Here is a 26832-nt window from a genome sequence, read left to right on the forward strand (position 1 = left end):
CCGAAGAAACCAGTAGTAATAGAGGATTGCACTTGAACTGGCTCTCTTACACTAGGTCTTATTCGTCAAAGATTAGAAAAGGAAACTAACTTGGACAATTAATTTCCAAACCAAAATCGAGATGAAAAATACTAAGCAAAATTATGGCATGATATTAAGAATGCAATTGAATGCTCTTGCAACTGTCAAAAATCAAAGTCCGGGAAAATTCTCCAATTCCAATTTTGACCCTAGCTCCTTTAAAGCCTTCTCATATCATCTCGGAGGTAAAATTGATGTCTTTGGGGTATTTTGTTATTTATTTATCGCGCTTTTAGTAATTTTTAAGAGTACTTTTATATGGGGAGTGAGCAAGGTTATCATCCGATTTTATCCATTTTCACATTATCGGTAGGAGTTTTTAATAATATTTATGTTGGACGAATTTGGTTGCTTTAGCCTCAATGGTTTAGGAGATATGTAAATTAAACTACTTTTTCAATATTTTTGCCACAGGTGCATCTTGCTACTACACAATCCCTTACGTGCCAAATTAGAGTTTTATATTTTATTGTAGTGCTTGGTTAAGGTATATTTTTACGTTTTCGGTTAATGGCATTTTGTTGGCGTGGCAGTGATCCGATTACGTTCATCTAGGAACTTGTTCTTGCTTTCTGCCAAAGAATGCGCATACCAAGTTTCATTACGATATCTCAAGTTACAGCTTGCACGAACAGACAGTCACCAGGATTTCAACTCATCTCGTCATACTGATCATTTATACATATATACATTGCTCTATATCTCTCTACATTAGTTTTCTGGTGTTAGATACACCGTTAGGCGAACCAAACCAATGGAGGGACTAATCTCCAGCTCTTCCTTATACGGCGTGAAAAATGATAATCCCAACCACTCGCCATACAACGGTTATATTGAGAACTACTAAAATCATCATCACCCACCTTTCAGTGAAATGTTACATCTCAAGAACTACTTGGCGATTAATATCATCCTGAAATTTTTGTAACAGATGGTGAAAATGAGTCAAATCTGACAACAACCACCCCTACTTAAATATATTTCGAATTCGCGAGGTTTGTAACACCCAGAAGTACATAAATGTAGAAGACCGCACAAAATGTGTCTATGTATACACGAACTAGTCCCTCAGTTTCTGAGATGTCGAAAGTTTATACCCTCTCTTTGCTCCAATGATCATTTGCCGTAACCGCCGAAATCGTATCAGTATAGCTTAACTGAACGATTGGAATCAAATGCTTGCATCGATTTTTTTTAATTTAACAAAATTTGGCATAGATTATTGTCTAAAGCGATAATAAAATAAAAGAGGAAATTGTTCAGACCACTGTAGTATACAGCTATCATACAAACCAAACGATTGGGATTAAGTCCTGGCATGAAAAACTTTTTTCATTTTAAAAGATATCTTCACGAAATTTGACATGGATTATTTTCTAAGAAAATAATGCAATGTCCGAGTTTGATCAAATCGGATCACTATAGTATATAGACTAAATCATCGGAATCAAGTTCTTGGAAGTATTTACCTCGGTGCAACCGAAGTTAACGTTCTTTCTTGTCTTACTTTACACTACTTAAATCTAGTACCAATAAAGTTATCGGACCCAAAATTTGCATAAAAAGTGTATGCAAGATATGCCAAACAACATCTATAAATTGTCGAAATTAGGTTATAACTTTTTAGGGAAACACGATATAAAATGTATCGTCCGCAGTGCCTGAAATTTTACCTAAAAGATCGGTTAAACTGTGAGATATATTATTGAAACTCCTATGGGATCTTTTCCCAATCATAATGTGCCCTTATACGGAAGAAGGGAAAAATGTGATCAATATTACCCTCCCCTAACATAAGATTATTAATGAAATTAACTGTATACTTTTTCAAAGTAAGATGTGCTTTAGCACTGAATATGTATGAATCCAAACCCTGTTTAAAACCTTATATCCCTAATATAATAACTTTCGCTCCCTGGTTGCTTTTTTTCTCAAATACCCAATATACTTTTGGGATCTGAACCAAAAATACCACGTCTCATTAACTCTGAAGACTTCCATGACTTAATAACAGACATAAATTGATCAAAAAATAAATCAGAGTTATGAAAAAATCTTTGTCACTGCAATAAAGCAGACATACTCTTTTTTGTCATGACGTGAAAGGTTAAAAGCTGAATTTAATGGAAATCAATTGCCGATTTTAAAACTATATTAATGTTGCCATCGCTTTCAGAGATGATTCCAATAAAAGCTGGAATATTTGTAGAAATGCCTCAACTAAAAAAAATTTATATATTTTCCGAAGTTACTTAGTTACTTCCGTTATTTTACTGTTCACGGTTTGTTCACACAAAATATATTACTTTTATACTTTTTTAATTCTTCTTCTTCTTTACTGGCGAAGACACTTTTACGCGATTATAGCCGAGTTAACAACAGCGCGCCAGTCGTTTCTTCTTTTCGCAACGTGGCGCTATATGGAAATACCAAGCAAAGCCAGGTCCTTCTCCACCTGATCTTTTGAACAGAGTGGAGGTCTTCGTCTTCCTCTGCTTCCCCCGGCGGGTACTGCGTCGAATACTATCAGAGCTGGAGAGCTTTCGTCCAAACGTACAACATGACCTAGCCAGCGCAGTCGCTGTCTCTTAATTCTCTGAACTATATCAATGTCGTTGTATATCTCATACAGCTTATCGTTCCATCGAACGCGATATTCGCCGTGGCCAACGCACAAAAAAACATAAATCTCTAGCAAAATCTTTGCCATCGTCCATGTCTCTGCACCATGCCATCTGCGGGACGGGAATAATGAGCAACTTATAGAGTTTGAGGGAACTTTACTTCTCAATTGCCTACTCAGTCCAAAGTAGCACCAGTTGGCAAGAGTTATTCTGCATTTGATTTGGAGGCGGACATTGTTGTTGCTGTTAATGTTGGTTCCAAGATAGACGAAATTATCTACGACTTCAAAGTTATGACTGTCGCGAGTGCGAGGACTGTTTGTTTATGACAGGAGATATTTCGTCTTGCTCTCGTTCACCGTTAGATCCATTTGCTTTGCTTCTTTATCCAGTGTGGCGAAGGCAGAACTAACGACGCAGTTGTTGAGGCCAATGATATCAATATCATCGGCATACGACAGCAGCTGTACACTCTTATAGAAGATTGTACCTGCTCGATTAAGTTCTGCAGCTCGAATTATTTTCTCCAGCAGCAGTCTGAAGAAGTCGTACAATCAGGAGTCGCCTTGCCTGAAATCTCGTTTGGCATCGAACGGCTCCGAGAAGTCCTTCCCGATCATGACGGAGCTTTTAGTATTGTTTAACGTCAGTATACACACTCGTATTTTGCGGGGATACCAAATTCAGACATCGCGCCATAAAGGCAGCTCTTTTTCGTGTGTTCGAAAGCAGCTTTGAAATCGACGAAGAGGTGGTGTGTGTCGATTCTCCTTTCACGGGTCTTTTCCAAGATTTGGCGCATGGTGAATATCTGGTCGGTTGTTGATTTGCCAGGTCTAAAGCCACACTGATAAGGTCCAATCAGTTTGTTGACGGTGGGCTTAAATCTTTCACACAATACGCTCGATAGAACCTTATATGGGATGTTGAGGAGGCTTATACCGCGGTAGTTGGCGCAGATAGTGGGGTTATGGTGTGGATTGGGCATGGCATACTTAAATTCTAATCGTTGGGCATGCTTTCGTCCGACCATATTTTACAAAGAAGCTAATCGGCCCCCGCCGCTTTGTTGTTCTTCAGGCGGGCAATTGCTATTCGAACTTCTTCTTGGCCGGACAATAGAACGACGTCAGTTTGCTCCAAAAGAGAACGCGGTCAAAAAGCTGAACTTTGTTTGCAAACAAAATGAAGGTAAACCATATCATATCATCAAAAAAGTTAGAAATGCATTGCATAGCCTAACAAACACCATGCTGGGAGGGTGGAAGAAGAGAGAAGTAACTTCGTTCTGATTTTATCACACTATACATGGCTTTTGACAGAGACGTGCTATCAGTAACGGATTAAAAGCAGTCAGAAAAAACAAAAATAGGTTAAGGGTAGTCCTTTTGTACATCAGTAGAAGACTGCAAAGAATCCGCCAGACTAATTAAGATATTGTCTAAGACGACGTGGTGCTTGGACAATGTTTACAGGAGTGCAACTACCTGCAAACACAAAAGTTCAATCAGGACTACATAAGCAGACAGTTAAAGCGCCCGCATGAATGGGATCACTCTCATAATGATGTAAAAGCTAAAGGAACAAACAGTTCCAAGGCTTGAAAAGATACACGATGATATTATTTCGAAGTGTTTTTTCGTACATTTTTAATGTTTACTATTTCATCATGGAAAGATATACGCAAGAACAACGTTTACATATTATTCAGTTTCATTATTAGAATAATTGTTCTCCAATTGCAACTTTTCGTGCGCTTTTGCCATTTTATGATAGTAATAATCGTTCACCGACGACTGTTTGTTTGATAACAGGAAGCAAAGTCCAACATGGGCATAGTCTCTGGCGCAAACTGACGGATTTTCCAGCAATTTGCAGAAGCAGGCTCAGGGCCCTGGGTTCTATCTACATGGACAGGGATCACATCACCTCCGAATATATGTGATATAGGAGAGGGCACAATAGACCCTAGGTCGCAGTGCAATACCTCGTTATTAACTGTATATCTATAAAAGATTGTATCTTCTCTATTTAGTTCTGCAACTAGAATAGGAGCTTTAGACAACATGATTGCCTTTTGAAAGTAACAGTAAGTTCGGCCTTCAGGATAAAAGAATTGGAAATTTGGTAAGCGAACTGATATGAACAAAACGACATCCTGAACCTGCTTAATCTAGGCAAATTAGACAATGTCATCCCAGGGTTAGATTTCAATAGTCACTTTAGGGTAAGGATATCCTCTAGACGTGAATAGAGAAGAGGGTTAGTAGGAGAGGAGTAGGGGCAGGATCCAATGATCTTGAGATCTCGGTTTATATCCGTCTACCAAACTTACCCAGAATCTTCGAAGCGGAAGTGCTTGTTATAGAGAAGGCCTGTAGAAAAGAACCATATATATGAATGAACAGGCTGTAAATAGTTCAGAGCAGATGTAAATCAATCATATCATGCAAAATATTATAGACATGCAAAATAATATGTATTAGACACCAAACCTTGAACAAAAAGCATAACGGACGTAAGTAGTTTCATCGACAGTACCAAATGGTTTGAGCGTAACCATGAAACGAGATAGCAAAAGTACAAGGACCTACAATATCAATATGGCGCATTCACTCCTAATTGAGCCTACTTTCGGCAAAATGTCAACTACAAGCACTGGTCTTCACATATTTGTTACCTAGGGTCTTGAACAGTTTTAGGCAATTTTTGGTCATAATTTTTCAACTCTTTTAACCAAGTTTACGCAAGTGAGGAAAGTTGTCTGATTGCCATTCATATGGTAGTGGCCAGAAATTATTCTTTTACATATGGGTAGCCAAAGAATATCCGTTTAAAGGTGAGCTAAAGTGAGAAGACGAAACATCCCCTCCACAAGGTTGTGCGCTGGGTTTGGGAGCCGCCACGTAAAAAACGCGCTCCATGAAAAAAAAAACAAAAAGCCTCCCCCGCCACGATATCACAATCGTGCTTGTCGACTTTAACGCGTGGGTGGGGCAAAAAAGGTATATTCGGCACTACGGTCTGTAAATTCAGCCTCCCCGATGAAACTTCCTCAAATAGATCGAGGCTGATCGACTTCGCTGGGACCCGAAATATGGTTATCTGTAGTACTAGATACCAGCATAGAAAAATTCACCAATCTAGTTATTAGGCTGTCTCCGGATCGAAAAGCCTCCAACCGGATCGATCATGTTGTGATAGACGGAAGACACTTCTATAGTGTTCTAGACGTACATACGCTCCGAGGTCCTTACATCAACTCGGACCGACTATCTTGCTGCAGTCAAGATTCACGATCGCCTCTATATAGCAAAAAACGCATGTCAATAAACACAAGGAAGCTTCTACGTTGAGAAGCTTCAATCACAGCTGACAGCCGAACGATTTTCTCTCTACTCGACTTCCACTTCTGCTCTCTGAGAGCGCTCGTCAACAACTCGGTATAAAGGAACTGTGGAACAGCATTTTAAGCTCCTTACGTACAGCTACAACCGAAACCATTGGTTTTCAGAAATGATGAGTAGTGCCGTATCGCAGCGGAGAGAAAACAGACTACCTACCTCGCAACGTTACAATCGGCCACAACACGTGCGGGGTGGAATAGATACCGATAGTTGAACAGGAAAGCGAGACGCAAATGCAGACAGAAAAAGGGAGAGGCTTAACAGGCTGGCTGACAGGAATATTGCTCAAAAATACTACGAAAAGATTCATTGACTAACAGAAGGTTTTAAAACCATAGCACATAACCCTAAGAAGGGATGGTTCGCCTTCTCACTTTAGCTCGCCTTCAAACGGATGTGTTTTGGCTACCGAGAGCATGCTTGGTCTAAGGTGCTTGAGTCTTACGTAAAAGAATTGTTTCTGGCCATTGCAGAGTGAATGGCGATCAAAGAACTTTCCTCACTTGCATGATTCCATCCTTCACTACTTTACTTTTTTCTACAAATTTAGTTTTCGGAAAAAAAGATTTCATATTTTTAGTGATTTTAGCCAGGCTTTCAAACCCATTTGAATCTGAAAGTCGTGCAGATGAACCCTAGCCCCAAAGTGGGTCTTACGACCCCACATGTATGAAACCTTGTTTGCTGAGAATTACGGAAGCAATGAAAACTACTTCAACAGAGGATTTGGAGTTTATCCTTGATTTTAACCATCACTTAATTTGCTATGCGAATACCAAGCCTTCACCCGGTTGTAAAGGGACATATTCCACGACTACCAATACTCTAACTTAAGAGAAGTTGGACAAACGCCCAAATAGATAGCCCAATGTGCAGACGATCCTCGTAGCGTTGGAATTGTCAACACCCTTTAACACAGTCAGTCACACAACGCTACTGCAGGACATTGAAAAAACTACGCTCCCTTCAGTACTGAAGAGGTGGACCATGAACTATCTGAGCGCCCGTCAATCATCCGTACTGTTTCAAGAAAAAAATTTAAAATTGAGAAGTATTAAACAGGGGGTTTCGTAAGATGGTGGCTTCTCATCGCTATTGTTTAACTTCTACATTTCCAAACTCCCTCAGCCATGAGAGGGAGTTTCAAAGGCAAACAGCTATCTCTCCGACCTTTCTCGCTTTTTCTCTGCACGGAAGTCAATCCTCTCCCCCACCAAATCCACAGCGACCATATTTACAAACGATGATGACGGAGTACAGACTTGACCTTAATATTGTAGTCGATGGCGGCAAGATTCCGACTGTCAATAATTCTAAGATGTTAGGTGTAACTTTTGATAGTCTATGCTCCTTCACTTCCCATACGAGCACGATTATCGCCATGGGAAAAGGACAAAGAAACGTTGTTGGCAACTTACAAGGCAATTGGCTGGCCGCTTCTCAACTACGCCGCAAAAATATGGTCGCCTGGAAGCAGTGGAACGCAGATAATACGCACAGGATGCCTCCTGATATCTGCTATTGAACACCTACATAGTGTATACGCCGACTAGACTTCTGACGCAATAATCTTCCGACAAGCGCTGACCGCCATTCACAGTAGAGCCATCAACACCTTCACCGACTCCCTTCCAGTGAATGGCGTACTCGGAGTCAAACCACCACCCATCGCAGACCAAGAGCTCGAGTTGCCGCGAGAAATGAGAGTGACGCTTGCGCAGCTTCGTTCTGTAGCAGGTTAAACTCCTACTTATCCAGAATAGAAAACGACATATCCAATATATGTCTGCGAGTAATGAGTATCCGCATGACATTTGTCATCTCTTTGCATGCCCTACAAACTACACTCATCTAACACCCTTCTCCTTGTGGACCGATCCCGTAAAAACAGCACGTTTCCTGGGTTTTCCGTTAGATGACGTCGACGACAACACAGATGACCCTTACCACCCTAACGGGGATTAGCATATCCGTTAAAACAACAACAACAACAACAACGGGAATTATGAGCGACTTATAGAGTTTGGCTTTTGTTCGTCGAGAGAGGACTTTACTTTTCAATTGCCTACTCAGTCCGAAGTAGCACCTGTTGGCAAGAGTAATCTTGCGTTGGATTTCCAGGCTGACATTGTTCGTGGTGTTTACGTTGGTTCTAAGATAGACGAAATTATCTACAAGTTCAAAGTTATGACTGATATCAGTGAGTGCCAAGTCGCGAGTGCGACGACGGTTTGTTTGATGACAGGAGATATTTCGTCTTGCCCTCGTTCACTGCCAGACCCATTTGCGTTGCTTCCTTGTTCAGTCTGGAGATAGCAGAACTAACGGTGCGGTTGTTGAGGCAGATGATAATAATATTGTATCATCGGCATACGCCAGCAGCTGTACACTCTTGTAGAACATTGTAACTGCTCGATTAAGTTCTGCAGCTCGAATAATTTTCTCCAGCAGCAGATTGAAGAAGTCGCACGAAAGGGAGTCGCCTTGTCTGAAACCTCGTTTGGTATCCAACGGATCGGAAACGTCCTTCTCGATCCATACGGACCTTTTGGTATAGCTCAACGTCAGTTTACACAGCCGTATTAGTTTTGCGGGGATACCAAATTCAGACATCGCGGCATAAAGGGAGCTTCTTTTCGTGCTGTCGAAAGCAGCTTTGAAATCGACGAAGAGGTGGTGGGTGTCGATTCTCCTTTCACGGGTCTTTTCCAAGATTTGGCGCATGGTGAATATCCGGTCGGTTGTTGATTTTCCAGATCTAAAGCCACACTGATAAGGTCCAATCAGTTTGTAGACGGTGGGCTTTAATCTTTCACGCAATACGCTCGACAGAACCTTATATGCGATGTTGAGGAGGCTAATCCCACGGTAGTTGACGCAGACTGTGGTGTCACCTTTTTTATGAATTGGGCATAGCACACTTAAACTCCAATCGTTGGGGATACTTTCGTCCGACCATATTTTGCAAAGAAGATGATGCATGCACCTTATCAGCTCTTCGCCGCCGTGTTTGAATAGCTCGGCCGGCAATCCATCGGCCCCTTCCGTTTTGTTGTTTTTCAGGCGGGAACGTCTGCTCCATCGTCATCGATTGTGGTATCGGGTTCGCCTTTTCCTGGTGTTGTGCGTTCACTGCCATTCAGCAGGCTGGAGAAGTGTTCCCTCCATAATTTAAGTATGCTCTGAGCATCGGTGGCTAGATCACCTTTGGGGGGTTCTACAAGAGTATGCTCCGGTCTTGAAACCTTCTGTAAGCCGCCGCATCTTTTCGTAGAATTTTCGAGCATTACCACTGTCGGCCAGCTTATCAAGCTCTTTACGCATTTCGGCCTCTTTCTTTTTCTGCTTACAAATGCGACTTGCTTCTCTCTTTAACTCTAGGTATCTATTCCATCCCGCATATGTTTGTAACGTTGCGAGGCAGGCAGTCTGTTTTCTCTCTGCAGCGACACGGCACTCCTCATCGTACCAGCTGTTCGTTTGCAATTTCCGAAATCCAATCGTTTCGGTTGCAGCTGTACGTAAGGAGTTTGAAAATCAGGCCCACAGTTCCCTTATACCGAGATATTGACGAGTGCTCTCAAAGAGGAGGAGTGCAAGCCGAGTAGAAAATCGTTCGGCTGTCTGTTGTGATTGCAGCTTCTCGACGTCGAACCTTCCTGGTTTTGTTGACGTGCGTTTTTTGTTGCACAGAGCCAGGTGCGAATTTTGGCTGCAACAAGATAGTGGTCCGAGTCTATGTTAGGACTTCGGTGCGTACGCACGTCTAAAACACTGGAGGCGTGTCTTCCGTCTACCACAACATGATAGATCTGGTTGATGTTTTTTCGATCCGGAGACAGCCAGGTAGCTTGATGTATCTTCTTATGCTGGAATCTAGTACTACAGATAACCATATTTCGGGCCCCAGCGATGTCCATCAGCTTAAACCCATTTGCGGATGTTTCGTCATGGAGGCTGAATTATCCGACAGTTGTGCCGAAGATACCTTCTTTGCCCAACCAATCAGTCGCCAAACACGATTTTGACATCGTAGCGGGGGCAGCTCTCAAAGGTACGCTCCAAGCGCTCATAGAAGACATCTTTGGTCCCATCGTCCTTCGCTTCCGTCGTGGCGTGGTCGCAAATCAGCGATATGTTGAAGAACCTCGCTTTGATGCGGATTGTGGCTAGACGTTCATTCTCCGGAGTGAATGATAGTACTCGGCGACGGAGTCTCTTTCCCACCACGAATCCAGCACCAAACTTGCGCTCCTTTATATGGCCACTGTAGTAAGTGTCACAAGGACCTACTCGTCTCTGTCCTTGTCCCGTACATCGCATTTCTTGGACGGCGGTGATGTCAGCCTATATCTTTACGAGGACATCTAATATAATATATGTTACACTAATTTGTAATTGTGAATGGCATATATTGAATTCCTTAAGTAATTTGGAGTCTCCACTGGCAATACATATAGCATTACAGTTAGTATACCATCAACTGTTGCGTGTCGATATACCGACTTAGCGTATATTTATCGATTATATTATCGACATTTTACCAAAGGTAATTTCTACATTATTTGTTGAATCTGACATTCGATTTAGTTGTTGTTGATATTATTAATTGTGTACCACGTCTACATAATAATGGCATCTGTTTTGTTAAGTAAACTAGATGTTGGATATTTGGAGAAGTGCAGTGGCGACAGTGGTCTTAATTATGGCGTTATCATAGGACAGGTAAATTAAACTTGGCACAATTCCGATTTCTTTGGCGCCCCAATTGGAAGGTACCGTTGGAAAGAGGAAGTCCTCCTGATTAATAAATATATATAGTTATAGGTACCGCAAACGTTTAGTTTGGCACGATTCCGATTACTTTGGCGGAGAGGTAAAAAACCGAATTTCCATATTAATTGGGCATTTGTGGATAGGGGAGCTTCTCCAGAGGAATATCCAAAAATAATAATATATAAAAATAACTTTTGGAAACACATGGTATTTCTCTATGCTCCACTAAATTTATTCATGTCTTTCACTCTGTACATTTATATATACATTCTAAACATTGAAATAAGTTCACATTTCACTTTTATTTTGCTATATTTTACTGAAATTTATTAATTTAACAAGTAAGGAAGGGCTAAGTTCGGGTGTCACCGAACATTTTATAGTCTCGCATGATAAAGTGATAATCGAGATTTCATTATCCGTCATTTACATATTTTTTTATTTTGCTGTAAAATTAATTAGAATTAAATTCTGAGAGATTTGCCGATATTTTTGGTGAAAAATTAGGTTAGGTTAGGTTAGGCACTGTGTTCTTCGTGTTCGATATCAGGGACCTTGAAAAGCTATAGTCCGATCACGACAATTTTTCCACAAGGGATACCTCAGCTCAAATATCGTATTTGTGTAAAGTTTTATTCCGCTATCATCATTGGTTCCTAATGTATATATTATACAGAGAAGGCATCAGATGGAATTCAAAATAGCGTTATATGGGAAGAAGGCGTGGTTGTGAACCGATTTCGCCCATATTTAGTATACGTCATCAGGGTGTTAAGGAAATATTATATACCGAAGTTCAGTGAAATCGGTCGAGTCGTTCCTGAGATATGGTTTTTGGTCCAGACGTGGGCGACGCCACGCCCATTTTCAAATTTTAAAAAAAGCCTGGGTGCAGCTTCCTTCTGCCATTTTTTGTGTAAAATTTTGTGTTTCTGACGTTTTTCGTTAGTCGGTTAACGCACTTTTAGTGATTTTCAACATAACCTTTGTATGGGAGGTGGGCGTGGTTATTATCCGATTTCTTCCATTTTGAACTGTATATGGAAATGCCTCAAGGAAACGATTCTTTAGAGTTTGGTTGACATAGCTATAGTAGTTTCCGAGATATGTACAAAAAACTTAGTAAGGGGCGGGGCCACGCCCACTTTTCCAAAAAAATTCCGTCAAAATATGCCCCTCCCTAATGCGATACTTTGTGCCAAATTTCACTTTAATATCTTTATTTATGGCTTAGTTATGACACTTTATAGGTTTTCGGTTTCCGCCATTTTGTGGGCGTGGCAGTGGGCCGATTTTGCCCATCTTCGAACTTGACCTTCTTATGGAGCCAAGAAATACGTGTACCAAGTTTCATCATGATATCTCAATTTTTACTCAAGTTACAGCTTGCACGGACGGACGGACGGACGGACAGACGGACGGACGGACAGACGGACGGACGGACAGACAGACATCCGGATTTCAACTCTACTCGTCACCCTGATCACTTTGGTATATATAACCCTATATCTGACTCTTTTAGTTTTAGGACTTACAAACAACCGTTATGTGAACAAAACTATAATACTCTCTTTAGCAACTTTGTTGCGAGAGTATAAAAATCACTTAGCACACTCATCGTTGAAAAGGTTAGATTGTTTCCAATTATGAGGAAAACGAGCGTTGCTACATCCTAAGCAGCAAATATGTTGGATTTTTAACGATTTTTTTTGTTTTGTTTTTTTCCCGGGGTTCTTTTTTTGTGTTATATTTATTTTTGACAATACGTTGTTTTGTATATTAGGTGACAATATATATAATATTGTTAGATAATATCAGTATATAATATTACTTATTTGTTTATTAAATTAAATAAAGAAGCATGAATAGAGGAATTTTTGGGAAAAAAGTAATTTCAGCGAATTTCCTTATTAACACATGGCAGCGCTCCATTTCGTCATAATTTTTACCACACACATGATGTGTACTACGAGTGTAAAATGTAATTTTTGAAATTGATGAATTTTTCTACGCTGGAATCTAGTACTCCAGATAACAATATTTCGGGCCCCGTTGAAGTCGGTCAGCCTCAATCCATGTGGGGATGTTTCCTCTTGAGGGCTGAATTTTATGATTCGATAGGTGAGATATTCATAAATATCCCTCTGAGCGATTTCCAAAATTCAATTTATTTCCGAAGTTATAGGCGTTTTAGTGTCGTTGCAACTGAACTGATTTGAGCCGCCAAAGTAGCTTTGACAGCGTTTTTCTCGAAACTACTTTTTCCGTTACAAATGCCACAAATTAGTGGAAAATCGACCTTTATTTTTAAGTAGTATTTTATAAAAAATCTCCAACTTGCGGAGATAGCGACATTCTTCTAATTCAGAATCCATCATTATTTTATTTTTCAGATGCCCACAAGGGTAGAAATCATGGCATCGAAGACAAAGCCTTTTTCCCTCTCTACTTCAAGGGCGCATAACTCAATAAACATTTTTAAATAGTAAAAAAATTATAGTAAAAATAGCGAATACTTTTTTTTACCAATTGCCAAAACAACGCTCGAAATTCGACCCTCTGAACAAGAATATCCTGTCAAGGGGTTACAATTGTTTTCTCATATAAAAAATTAAATATTTTGTGAGCATTTTTTATTCCCAAATCTAAGTCCCAAATCTAATTTTTCAAAGTCCGTGTTCACTGTCATTTCAAAACTAGTTGACCGACTCATTTAAAACTTTGTATACATTTTTAACATATAAAATACGGCCCCAACGTTTAGTATTTTTTTATTAAAGGCGAAATGGGGGAATTTTTGGTGGAAAATAACATTTTACACTTTAAATAAAAAAAAAAGTTATCAGAGAAAAAAATTATTCAGCCGAGTAATGAACACCGCAAATTGTTTTTTTTTTCTGCATGAAAAAATGATCAAAAGCGTGCTCAAGAATGTACAAAAGGTCCGAAAAAAATTGCTTAATCCATATTTAAGAAATAAGTTCGCCGAAAAAGTCTGCCTTTACGACACCATTTCCGGTGACCGTTCGAGTATGCCCGCGTTGGTTAGATGATTCCTTACAGGATCGCCTAAAGTGAAAAAATACGTGTTTTAGTTAAAACATTTACTTCGAACTTGGTCAAAAAAAAAAAAATTAATTTATTTTTGCACACCTTTTTACAAAAAAAAAATTTCAGTGAAAAATTCGCGACATTTATTTTCAAATTGTTGTAATCGAAAAATTCTTCTTCCAAGTCTTTAAGAATTGTATTTCAAAGACTTGTGTAAAATTTCATAAAGATCGGTTAAGTAGTTCTCGAGAAATCTTGCTAACCAACTTAAAAACACAGTTTCGAGAAAAACGCGTTTAAAGGCGTCGCACTTAGCCAAGCTAGCCTCGAGCGCTCAAGTTCTGAAAGCCCATGTAACCTCTTAATGCCAAAATTATATGAAATCGGTCTCCGAATACGACATTCGTAATTCTAGCAGTCCTTGTGCCGAAAATGTCGGTCAATGTGTGAGTTATCTTTATAAAATCGTTTGCAAGATTGTTTCTCGAATTATTTCGACGTGTTCGTATAATTAGGAAAAGGAGGGTTAAGTGAGTTGCTTTGCAAATCACCTAGAAATTTTATTTCAACCCAATTTCCCAAAGAACAACTTCAAGTTGCCAACCATGCCCAATACCGCTAAAGAGTCGCTTGTGTCTATTAGGACTTCTACTTCGGAAGTTGCTAAAACCATAAAAGAACTAAATCCGAAAAGGGCATCACGACACGACATATTGCTATAAAATTGCACTCCTTGCTCTTTAATGCAATGCTTGATTTTAGATACTATCCAATTTCTTGGAAAAAGTCGCAGATCATCATGATAGATAAACCTGGTAAAGACCTAACAGCCATCTTCCTAGAGACCAATAAGTATCTTACCCTGTATTTCTAAAATATTTGAAAAAGTGTTACTATCAAGGTTTACTCTACTTCCAACGCACCAATTCGGTTTTTTCGTGCTAAACATGGCACTGTAGAGCAAGTAAATAGAATTACGAACCAAATCAGGAAAGCATTCGAGTACAGAGAGTACTGTTCAGTTATTTTTCTAGATGTAGCTCAGGCGTTCGATAAGGTATGGTATGAAGGCCTTTTAAGAAAATTTAAAAACGTTAACTTACGAATTGCATAAAACTTTGGAGTCATAGCAGAAGAACGAGTAATAAGGGCTGGTGTACCTCATGGTAGCGTGCTAGGCCCAATTCTGTACGTAATATATACAGCAGACATTCCAACAACTACTAACGTATTGACATCCACTTTCGAGAATGACACAGCTCTAGTAAGCCGTAACAAATGACCCATCAGAGCTTCAAGAGTATTAGAGCGGAATTTAACTTTTGTCGAAGAATGGCTAGCCAACTGCCATATAAATATTAATGAGCAAAAATGCAGGCATGTTACATATTCGCTAAGACCAGAAACCTGTCTGACAGTTAAAATAAACAATGTTCTAGTACCCCAAGCGAAGGAAATAACTTATCTCGGGATTCACCTGGATCGAAGGCTCACGTGGCGAAAACATTCAGCGAGTAAAATAACTTACATAACGTTAAGAGCAGCAAATTTAAATTGGCTTTTAAACAAAAATTCTAAACTTAGCCTAGACAACAAAGTCCTGTATAAAATGCAATCATGAAACCGATTTGGATGTATGACATTCAGATGTGGGGCACGACCTGTGCTACTAATATTGATATAATACAAAGGTTCCAATCTAAAATGCTTAGAATCACGGGTACACCATACATTACATACGTAATGAAAACATTCATAAAGATCTTGATATTCCTATGATAAAGATGGAGATAGAGGGCAGCAGAATGAGATATATTTCTGAACTTCGCGAACATCCAAACCCATTGGCTAATGCCTTGGCAAATTGAACGGAGCTTCAATTCGGCATAATTCTACCGCTACAATAACAACCTGGTGCGATCGTTCTTTACACTATAGATAATTCCAGATGTTCACCCACACGCATAAACGTTTATGTAGGAGTGATAAAAAACGATGACTGTAATAAATGTGAGCCTATAGCCCAAAAATTAAAAACATTGTTAGAAAATTAAAAATATTCGTAATTTGACTTTCCTATGCAGGCAGGGTTAGATCTTAACTTCCTCCAGCCCCAATCTACCTATAATCTATCTATAAGCTAATAAGATACCAAATATGATTGTAATGCTATTGAAGACTAAAATCTAATCATATCCAGGAAGATCCTTGAAAATCCGAATTTGGTTGCTATTCTGACAACTAAGCAAATCCGCATGGATTTTCTCAACAATCCTTAATATTCAGATGTTTTCTGTAATTTTATATTTATAGAATGTTAAATCGGAAAGCTTCTTAGTAGTTCATCTTGCAAAAAACTGTGAAGAGGACATGGAAATCTTGCTAAAAGCCAACGAGAATGAATTATTACAAGGACCAACCTCCATAGCCGATATCAGCACCCAAGCTTTAGCTACCCAGTGGACTGCCGCCAGCAAAATGTGTCCTGGCTCATTTAATGTACAAGGTACGTAAGAAAAGGTCATATGTGAATGATGTTTTTAGCATAAACACTTGACTTGGTTGGGCGCTTTATTACATTTATTATTTTTATATAAGCAAATAAACGGAAAGTTGATAGTGTAACTACCCGAAGGTTAGTGTATTGCCTTGATAAAGCTACATTTATGGAAAGACAATGTACGATATCCTTTTCTATTCACGAGGCATTATGTTTTATCGAACTGCGGTGGTATAATGATTATTTTTCTGCGTTATTAAAGATCGATAAACCCGCAGGTGGGATGATGGTCTGTGATTCCTTCAGCCTGGGTTAAGCTTGCGATTACCTGGTGAAATTTTCATTCGCCAACGTTTACATCCGTAGGAATAGTAGAGTTTCCTCCTGACAGACCAAGGAGACGAGAGGATGGCAGCACATTTCCCATGACAATCGAGTCAAAGTAACCGGAACGGATCCCGATTTTATCCGGCCAAGAACGCTTAACTCGCTGCATTCCTCGAAATTACTTCAGGAAAGTTTTTTGCCGCTAAAATAACATCAGAGAATGGCAAGACTTTTTTTTAATGTTCCCATGCCGCGAATCACTTTTTCGTGCCTCTACTGGTATTGAGACCGTTTTTCGTGCAGTGCTCGATCATTTTTGAATCTTTCCTAGTGCATATAGTCACTTTGAAATGGCTTCGCGGGTGACTCCCAATGTTGAAGCAAGCTTTTCTTCCATTTGACACGGATCCGGATCGAGCAATGCCTTCAATTTACCGTCTTCGAAGGTTTTGGCCGTCTTTTGCGCGGACGATCGTTATTATCGAAATCGCCGATTGAAGCGATTAAACACTAAAGTTTTTAGAGTTCACAATGTGTTTCAGGCGCCGGTTTCCTTGACTGAAAGAAAAAAATCAACATATTCGCACAATCAAAAATGTATGTATGACACATAAACATAGTTACTAATGTGGAAACGCAGTTTCTGTTTCAAATATCTATGATGGATATTATTCTCCACTAACAGCTGAAGCAATATATTGTCAACTAGCGGGAAGTTAGTTGCACACCTTATACGAGTATTGCACTTTAAGAAAATGCAAAAACAAGTTTGAAAGTTTTGTCTACTCCTATCCCTTAATATTTATTTGTATTCTTAAGAAGGACTTTATAGTCTATAATTATAAACAAAAATAGTATCTATCATCGCAAACTATGTTCATTATAGTAATAAATACATTTGTATCATACTTTTTATACAAAACAATGTTTTAAATGATTCGTTTCTTATTTTAAAGGCGTTTTTGTTACCAGTGAGAAGCAGAACTTTGGTGATGAAAATACAAATATTGCTGCAAAGAAAATGTTGCACGAGTTGCACAAGTAAGAAAGCCTTCTATCGTAAAGATATCAAAAAAATAAATATTTTTACAGTATACTTTTTCAGGGTAATGTTTTCTGTACCTCTGTTGATGAACAGAATCCAGCTTTGATATTTCTGGCATATTCAGCAGCAAGCAAAAAAGCAATTTGTCAAGCTTATACGAATGATATGACGTAAGTACAATAAGCAAAGTTTATTTTTTAAACTTTCGCAACATGTTGCTATAGAATATAATAGCTTTGTTCACCTAACGGTTGTCGATACGGCGCTGAAAATGTATAAAAAGTGGGCGTGGCCCGGCCTAAAGTTGGTTTAATCTACATATGTACATATCTTAACATTTTGCTTGGTTATATCAACCACATTTACTCAAGATAAATCTTTTCGGTACTTACTCCGAAGTGGGGGAATTTGTTGAATAAATCGGATAAAACACGACTGCTTTTAAGGGCCTCTTGTCTGTCGCTAAGTATAACGATACGTTCGTTGCGTTGGAGGTTTATCTCTGCTTGGAATATGCTCGGAAAACTTCCCATACTTATGGAGATTTTGGTGCTCGTTGGTAATCTAACTACAACTTGGTGAAAACGGATCTGTTATTTAAAGCTATCATCCGGTATTGGAGAATGAAAAAGTAGAATGAAATGAAATAGTTTTCACTCAATGCAAGTTTTTACTTTACCAACCGGCGGTAAGATATGAGAAAACAACAACATTAAGTTTTAAATATATTTTTTTGTGTTCAATTACTTTATTGATGTTCGTGGCACATGCTTACTAGGAAATTAATTATTATTATTTCTTTTTTTCAGGGGCGGCTCGTTTGCACCCATGAATTGTCAGTTCATAGATAAACCTATAGACTGGCATACTTTTGAATGTTGCTACGAATTGGATGAAATATTTCCAATATTTGATGATTCCCAGAGAATTAATATAGAGAATCAATTTCAACGTGCTTTGTTAGCAATGAAACGAAGTTTATCCGAAAGTGAAATGTTTATAGAAAATATTTGGGTGGATGAATCCTTATCTCTGGATGGGTTCGCAGCAAACAATCGAAAGAAAGTCGCAAATGAAAACTACAAAGCTACTATATTTTTACCAGTAAAATGTCATCAATATAATGAGCACTCAGTCAAAGTACGGAAATTCAATGGAACAATTAGACTTTCTGGCATTATATTTTCCAGAATTTGGTGCAGCAATAAAAACACGTTGGGTGATGTTAAGCGATATGTACAGAATGATATATTACGTTCATTAGCGGCCAGAATTCAAGTTTATTGTGACGGATTAACCGATCCTCATGTTAGCAACGACTCTGTATTTATAAGTGAACCTCCGCGACGTGTTTTCTTTAACTTATTCGCTGATGGAACAATCAATCCAATACAATTCTCAGAATATATATTTCGTGGAGAAGCGCCAACAGTAGCCGTGGCCCAAGCAAAACAAGTTCTTGATTTAGATATTAGTTTAGAAAATATTGTTGCAGACTTAGAGGGTTTGCCCGATGATGAAATATTTAGTGATATATCGTTAACTAATGTACAAAAGAATTCTACACAACCGATGGTTAACACAGAAAAATACTTAACACGTTCCATGTACATATTAGGTATAACCATCTCTCTGTTAGTGCTCTTATGTTCTATTTGGTTGCACTATTTCTTTCCTTAATTAGACTTGTACCTAATGATAATTCTCTAAATAACAAAAGGTTTTATATATAAAGCGCATTAAAAACTTTGTTTGTTTGTTTAATATTCAGTTTTATTTATTTAAAAAACTTGTACATTATATCACGTCTTTTAAACAAAAGAAAGTTTGTAATTTAATCAATTTGAAAAATGTTTAATAAAAAAAACATATTTTCTCGTATATCTATTGTCTAATACCTTCTTTGGTATAAATCAATTTTAATAAGTTTAGTGTTTACAAGTTGCTTTATCAGCAAACAATTCACATTTTAGAGACTCTTCCTTTGAAAAGCTTAAAAGCATATTACGTCCCTAGCAGACTCAACAGACTTTATTGCTTGTAAGATGTTTGAGTGGTAATTAGATCCGATGTGAAGAGAATAAGGCATATACAAACATATGTACATACATATTGAAATTTTAATTTTATTTTCCGTTTTTGTAAGTAATATGCAAATATCTTCTTTTTTACTGGCGTAGACACCGCTTACGCGATTATAGCCGAGTCAACAACAGCGCGCCAGTCGTTTCTTCTCTTCGCTACGTGGCGCCAAGTGGATATTCCAAGCGAGGCCAGGTCCTTCTCCACTTGGTCCTTCCAACGGAGTGGAGGTCTTCCTCTTCCTCTGCTTCCCGCGGCGGGTACTGCGTCGAATACTTTCAGAGCTGGAGTGTTTTCATCCATCCGGACAACATGACCTAGCCAGCGTAGCCGCTGTCTTTTAATTCGCTGAACTATGTCAATGTCGTCGTATATCTCGTACAGCTCATCGTTCCATCGAATGCGATATTCGCCGTGGCCAACGCGCAAAGGACCATAAATCTTTCGCAGAACTTTTCTCTCGAAAACTCGCAACGTCGACTCATCGGTTGTTGTCATCGTCCAAGCCTCTGCACCATATAGCAGGACGGGAATTATGAGCGACTTATAGAGTTTGGTTTTTGTTCGTCGAGAGAGGACTTTACTTTTCAATTGCCTACTCAGTCCGAAGTAGCACCTGTTGGCAAGAGTAATCCTGCGTTGGATTTCCAGGCTGACATTGTTGGTGGTGTTTACGCTGGTTCCAAGATAGACGAAATTATCTACAACTTCAAAGTTATGACTGTCAACAGTGACGTGAGAGCCAAGTCGCGAGTGCGACGACGGTTTGTTTGATGAGAGCAGGTATTTCGTCTTGACCTCGTTCACTACCAGAGCCATTTGCGTTGCTTATACATTATTTAATATAAATATTTTAAAAAATTCGTTAATAAAAAATCAGTACAAAAAGAATGCAGAAAATTGTCCCAATCAAGTTGTCGGGCTTGTATCACATGTGTGAACGCAATGAGCAAAAGTTCTATGTGAATAGGTCACATCATCTTAAAACATATGTATACATAGTCCTGCCGTAACTTCTGTTAAAAGAAATTAACTGAATTTTATTTAATAATGCACATATTAAATGGCGATGTACAGAATTTTATTCGAAATGGACACCTTTTGTATTGCTCACGTTGCTCGAAGCAAACATTTTTTTAAACTATCTAAACCGCTTACAGCGTTAAGGCTAAAAAAAAAATATCGCAGCCGCACAAGTTCTAGTTGTTGGCAAACGTTTGCTGAGCTCACTGGAGGTCCATAGATTTAGAACTATAACACAATAGGTTACTGAAAAACCGAGTAGCTTCCAATCTGACAATGGGATAAAGGTGCTCTTCCTAGTAGATTCATTAGCTTTACAGTTCCCGACGATTCCGCTGTGACCGGGTACCTTCATCTTCAATCCATCAGTGAAAAACTACATTGCACCTTTTTTCCCAAGAGCTTAGACCCGCTCACAAATCCGTCGCATATGTGTGAGTAGAGAAGGAATCGCCAGAAGAAAGTTCCGCGATGCAGTTATCCAGATTGTAATGAATGCAATCGAAGTAGTATAGAATCATATACCCAACATGCCTAATTCTGATATCAGCATTCGCCGAAAGCACCTACAAGCTATATCTTCAGATCCCATATGTAGAATAGCATTGACTGCCATTGTTGATGTTCTTAGTGCACTAAGATGTCGATAAAAGCCGTTCTTTGAGCGCGCTCAAACTGCTTAGCTGACAACGAGGGAAAAATAACATTACTGATTTTTTACCTCCTAGTAAGTAAAACTAGCTCAGCTCAAGATATCACAAACGGTGTTTAGGTACTTTCCTTTTACTAGAAGACCTACATCGTCCGCGTAGGTAACCTCCTGATCGCCTCTTTCTCAAATTTCTCAAAAGGTAGTTCACCATTAGTATCCAGTATTCCCACACTTCCACGAACATTCTATCGGAAAGCAGACTATTCTGATATGTTGGGATTAACTTCGACCTAAAACATATCAAGAGCTCTAATAATCGCCTCCGGCCATACGTTTTTAAAGGCTAGAATGGTTTGGTCTTCTCGACCCCAGCCGCGAGCTTTTACATGAACCTTGCATAGGTTCCTCAACCTTTCCTACGTTCCTGGCGGCAGAGTTCGGCTAACTTCCTTACCATACCTACCGCGCGGTAACTGCCCTTTCAAATGTTATTATTTTCTTTTTTTTGATATTATAGTCCGAGTCAAATCCGGAGCCAAGAGCATTGTTAGGATTTCTTACAGACCATGTAGGCCGCAGGTCATTTAGCTATACCCACGGAGGTGACATACTTTGCATCAAACTTAGAAATGAAATATCAGTAAATAACAATACCAATTTATGTAAATACTAGCTTTTTAACCGGGGCTTCGCCCGCAGTGGAGCCATTAAATAAGTATGAGAGATAAAGGGTAAGGGTATAATAAAAGAAATGAGTCAATATGATAACTAATTTTTATTGCTTGGCTGAGCTCAACAATTATTAAAAATTACTACAGACAATGAAGTTTCAACACCTTAAAATGTACGTATTGAAATGCAACAACAAATGTTAAAATATGTATCACCGTAATAAAAATAAATAATTCTGAGTTCTAACAATTTAAATAAATAAAATACAAAGTATTAATCTAGGATATTTTTGTAGACAATGTTTTCCCGTCGGGTGCAAATATGTGTAAATTCTGGGCATTAGATACACGTGAACAGTCTACATAAAGTTGACCATGAGAGAAGCATGGGTTTTCTAAATGCACTCCTGCTACCTGTAATGTTTGTCCTTGTGCCTTGTTTATAGTAACAGCAAAGCTAAGCTTAACGGGAAACTAAACCCTTTTAAATTGGAATGGAAGTTCAGTGGGAATAATTGGTAGCCGAGGTATATAACACTATTTCCCTTACCGACACCTATTAAAATAGTAGTACCAAGTATGTTCTGTCCCAATTTTGTTATCCGAGGCTTTGTTCCATTACATAGCCGAGGAACATCTAGATTTCGCATAATCATTACTGGTACATTTAGTTTCAATTGAAGTTTATGTGACGGTACACCCGATAGTTCAAGTGAATTTAAAAACTCCATTGACAAATATTCCGTCATTTCTCCTTGAACCTCGTTTAAAATGTGTTGATTGTTGATCCTATTAACAAGTTCATTTCTTGGTGCTAATATTGCTCTTGCACACAACCACTGATCACTACACAAATTTTGTTGCAATTCCGGAAAAACATTAGTAATGAGATCCGCATCACTTTCTACTAAATTACAAAATTCTCTTGACAGTAATATAAATACTTGTATAGTCTTCAACGTCAACATCTAAACAACCATCACCAATTTTCAACAACATTTCTGCGTAAAGTCCTGAATCCACGTCATTATGAAGATGTACTCTCATATTCGTTTTCAGGTGGAGTTTTTCAACTGTCGACCATAAGCGTTATGATTTAATGCTCGCTTGAATTTCATCTGCTGGGAGGACACCACTGGAGGGTTTGACGGAAATCACCAGCCAATAAAACTACCATGCCTCCCATTATATCTGTACTATCTCGCAAGTCCTGGAGAGTCCGGTTTAATGCTTCTATAGCCTTCTTGTGAGACATGGTACTTTCACCCCACACTAAAAGCTTGCATTCTCGCAGCATCCTACCTCGTGAACTATTTTTACAAAAATTGCAGATGGGCGAATCTTCCTGTGCCAAATTCAATGGTAATTTTAAAACGGAATGTGCCGTACGACCGCCGTTTAATAGCGTCGCGGCAAAACCTGATGAAGCTACAGCAACAGCTACTTTTTTGGTCATTTCTGACGGATATTAATAATAACTTAAGCAAAAACGTTTTTCCAGTTCCTCCTAGTGTGTCGAGAAAGAAGAGTCCACCACTGCCGGAGTCTATTTTACGTAAAACTTGATTGGAAACATGATTTTGCTCTGGAAGTAATTAAGGGACTAATTCTGTCACTTGATGTTGCAGTGCTATGAAATCATTATCTAGGTCTAGTGCAATTTCATTATCAAATCATGCATATTGTCTCGTCGAGGGTTCGACATTCCAAAATCTTCTAATTTTTTTCCACCCATCGTAAAAACCTTGTTTTCGATTATAATTAGCGTTTTATTGTAGACATGTTCATTGAAAGTAATATCTGTGTGTACTTGCTGCAGTTGATGTAAAATATCTTCAGCCATATATTCTTTGCACTTATTCCAAATAGTTTAAGGGTTAGAAAGACCGTAAGAAGATGAAAGCTTAGCGTAAAGTTCCCTGATTTTATCTGGCGATCGGCATTGTACAGCTTCGTCCATAGTTTCATCCCAATGATTGTCATTACATTCCTGACCATTGACAATTTTAAGTTGGTCAAGATGCAGAAGAGCGTCTAACGTCCCCTGCCTCTTCTTAAATGCAAACTGGTTATGGCGAATAAGATTGTGAGATTGAGCATACCAGGATAGCCTGATAGCAATGATTTTCTCCTTTAGTTTTCCTAGGCAAGGCAGGAGGAATATAGGCCGATAACTATTGACTTCGCAGGGAGGCTTACCAGGTTTTAAAATGGGAATGACAGCGCCTAGTCTTCCGAAGCAGAGGATAGTTGCCTGTCCGAAGGATGTTATTATAAAGATTAATTAGACGGGATAGCAGGAAGGGTGGGAGGTGTTAAATGATAGGGTAGGATATTTTATCAATCCCAGGGGTTTTGCCTTTAACTACAGAGAGTGCAGAGAGGAGTTTAAGAATGGATATATCAGAATCTAAAAACCTAGCTGAAGAAGACAAGTTCGAGGGAGGCAGGTAAGGGGAGGAAAAAACGGACAGTTTGCTGGAGGAAAATTCAGGAGAAAAACTGGAATCCGGAAACGTTGGAAAAGTGAAGCGCAAATTCTAAGGCTATATTTTGCGGATATAGTAGATTGCCACGAGGTGAATTGAGGAGAAAAATCGGAGAAAAGGAGGTTAAACCAGACAGTCTCCTTATGTCAGCCCAGATCTTTTTTGGGTTAAAAGAGGAATTGATTCCGCTAGTGAACTTTTGAAAACAGAGTACTTTAGCAGCTTTCGCCTTACGACGAAAAATCGCATTAGATTTTTTGCATTAAGTTAGCATTTGAACGAGTGCGCTTGAATTCGTGCCAAGCAAATTGTTTTTGTTGCCTAAACGCACAAAGTTCACTATTCCACCAACGAGGTGCAGGTTTGGCTGATTTAGAGGAGGACTGAGGTATGGAATAATTGGCTGCAGAACGTATAATTTTTTGAATACGTGAGGACTCCTGATGGACATTGGACGAAATAGGGAAAAGACGGGAAATTCGCAGAAATGTTCAAACTTATCCCAATCAGCCAAGTCTAGTCTTAAACCGGGATGCATGATGGGGAGAGGAAATTTTAGAAAGAATGGGGAAGTGATCGCTACTATGTAGGTCCTCGATCCGGAGCCATTCGGTTTTGGTGAGAAGGGATGAGGAACATAGCGATAGGTCAATATGTGTAAAGGAAGAGTGAGTGGAAAAGTGGATGGGGGAACCGTCATTAAGAACAATGCAGTTAGAACTAAGTATAACATCTTCAATAATTCGACCTTTCGGATTAGCTGAGGAAGACCCCCAAAGGGGGCTCCAAACGTTAAAATCACCGGCCAGTAAGAAAGGAGTAGTTCCAGACAGGAAGAGATGACAGATATCACTTAAAGTGAAAGATTCATTAGGAGGGGAACAGGCACAAGTAATGATGAGTTTATTAAGAGAAAGAATTTCTATGGAGAGGGAGGAGAAGTTTGAAGGAGTAGGGGGGAGGGTGTTGTGTGGTACTTTTCTGTTGATCAGAATGGCTATTCCCTGTTTGCTGGTGGTATTGCTGGGGAGGTTATAAAAATAACCTATACATGCCTTGGGGTATGAGCTACAATGTTGTTGGCAAGATGAGTTTCATTTAATAATATTGCTGAGGGGTTGAATGTTTTAATTAAAAGTTCGAGTTCGATGTAATTATTTAAGTATCCGTTGATATTCCACTGAAGGATGGATAACATGGATAGAAAAATAAAGAAAAAATAATAATGTGAGGTTGTGGGAATTTATTGTTCCATCAACGAGGGTGATGGAGATGAAAGGGAGGAGGAGGTTGGATAGGTGTTATGAGCAAGAGGAGAGATGGCAAAAGATGCCAGGGGAGATAAGGTGTGTGAGGAGGGCGATGAGATGTGAGAAAGTGGAGAGAAAGATGGGGAAGGGGAAGAATTCAAGGGTGGGGGGTATAGAAGATGAGAGTTCTTTGAAGTTTCTGGAAGTTCTATGTAATGCAATGGATTGTTGGTGGAGGATGAATCGTTGTTAGCTTTTGCTGTTGTTGCGTTATTATTGAGGTTAGAATTTTTTGATATTGAAGCATTATCTTTATTAGGATTTTTTGAGTTTGTAGTTATATCGCTGTTAGTTTGCATTTTTGCCACGTTGGCGAAGGAGAAGGGGGATGGGGTGGAAGGAAGTTGATTTTTATACATGGTAATGGCGTCCCGCATGGTGCATTTGTGTATAATTTTAATTTTTAACATTTCTTTCGATTGAATAAATTTAGGGCAAGCATTTGAGGACGAGGGGTGTTCACCTGCGCAGTTAGCGCAGTAAACTCTGGTGCAATCAGAAGGTGGAGAGTGGTTAGGAGGAAGGTTGCAAATGACACAGGAAGGAGTTTTTTCGCAGTGTTTAGCGGTGTGTCCTAATAGCTGACAAGTTTTGCAGCGCAGGGTAGTACGGACGGACATCTAGGGTTCTCCAGGCTACTTCAATTCTGTTATGAAGTGTATATTTATTGAATGTTAATAATACGGCACCAGTAGGTACACGAACGCCTTTAAACATTTTGTTAAACTTATGCACTGCAGAGACACTTTGTTCCTTAAGACCTTCAGTTATTTCATCGTCGCTAAGTTGGCAAA

The 26832-nt window shown here is 39.1% G+C and overlaps 2 protein-coding genes across 2 annotated transcripts in view; one reads left to right on the top strand and one right to left on the bottom strand.

Moving 5' to 3' along the window:
• Window positions 1-14212, bottom strand: part of LOC105233992 (UDP-glucose 4-epimerase) — a 199652-nt gene extending 185440 nt beyond the window's left edge. Inside the window, exon 1 of the mRNA XM_049458455.1 lies at window positions 14207-14212. The gene's annotated coding sequence lies outside the window, so the exon portion shown is untranslated. The remainder of the gene's footprint in view (window positions 1-14206) is intronic.
• On the top strand, window positions 10642-19692 carry LOC105232886 (protein odr-4 homolog). The gene is made up of 5 exons (XM_011214776.3): window positions 10642-10837; window positions 16253-16445; window positions 17723-17807; window positions 17859-17981; window positions 18621-19692. Exons 1-5 carry the CDS (start codon window positions 10745-10747, stop codon window positions 19489-19491), a joined length of 1365 nt encoding a protein of 454 aa, XP_011213078.2. The 5' UTR covers window positions 10642-10744; the 3' UTR covers window positions 19492-19692.
• The last annotated feature ends 7140 nt before the right edge of the window (window positions 19693-26832 follow it).

This window comes from Bactrocera dorsalis, chromosome 5 (genome assembly GCF_023373825.1).
Source record: "Bactrocera dorsalis isolate Fly_Bdor chromosome 5, ASM2337382v1, whole genome shotgun sequence".
Lineage (NCBI taxonomy): Eukaryota > Metazoa > Arthropoda > Insecta > Diptera > Tephritidae > Bactrocera > Bactrocera dorsalis.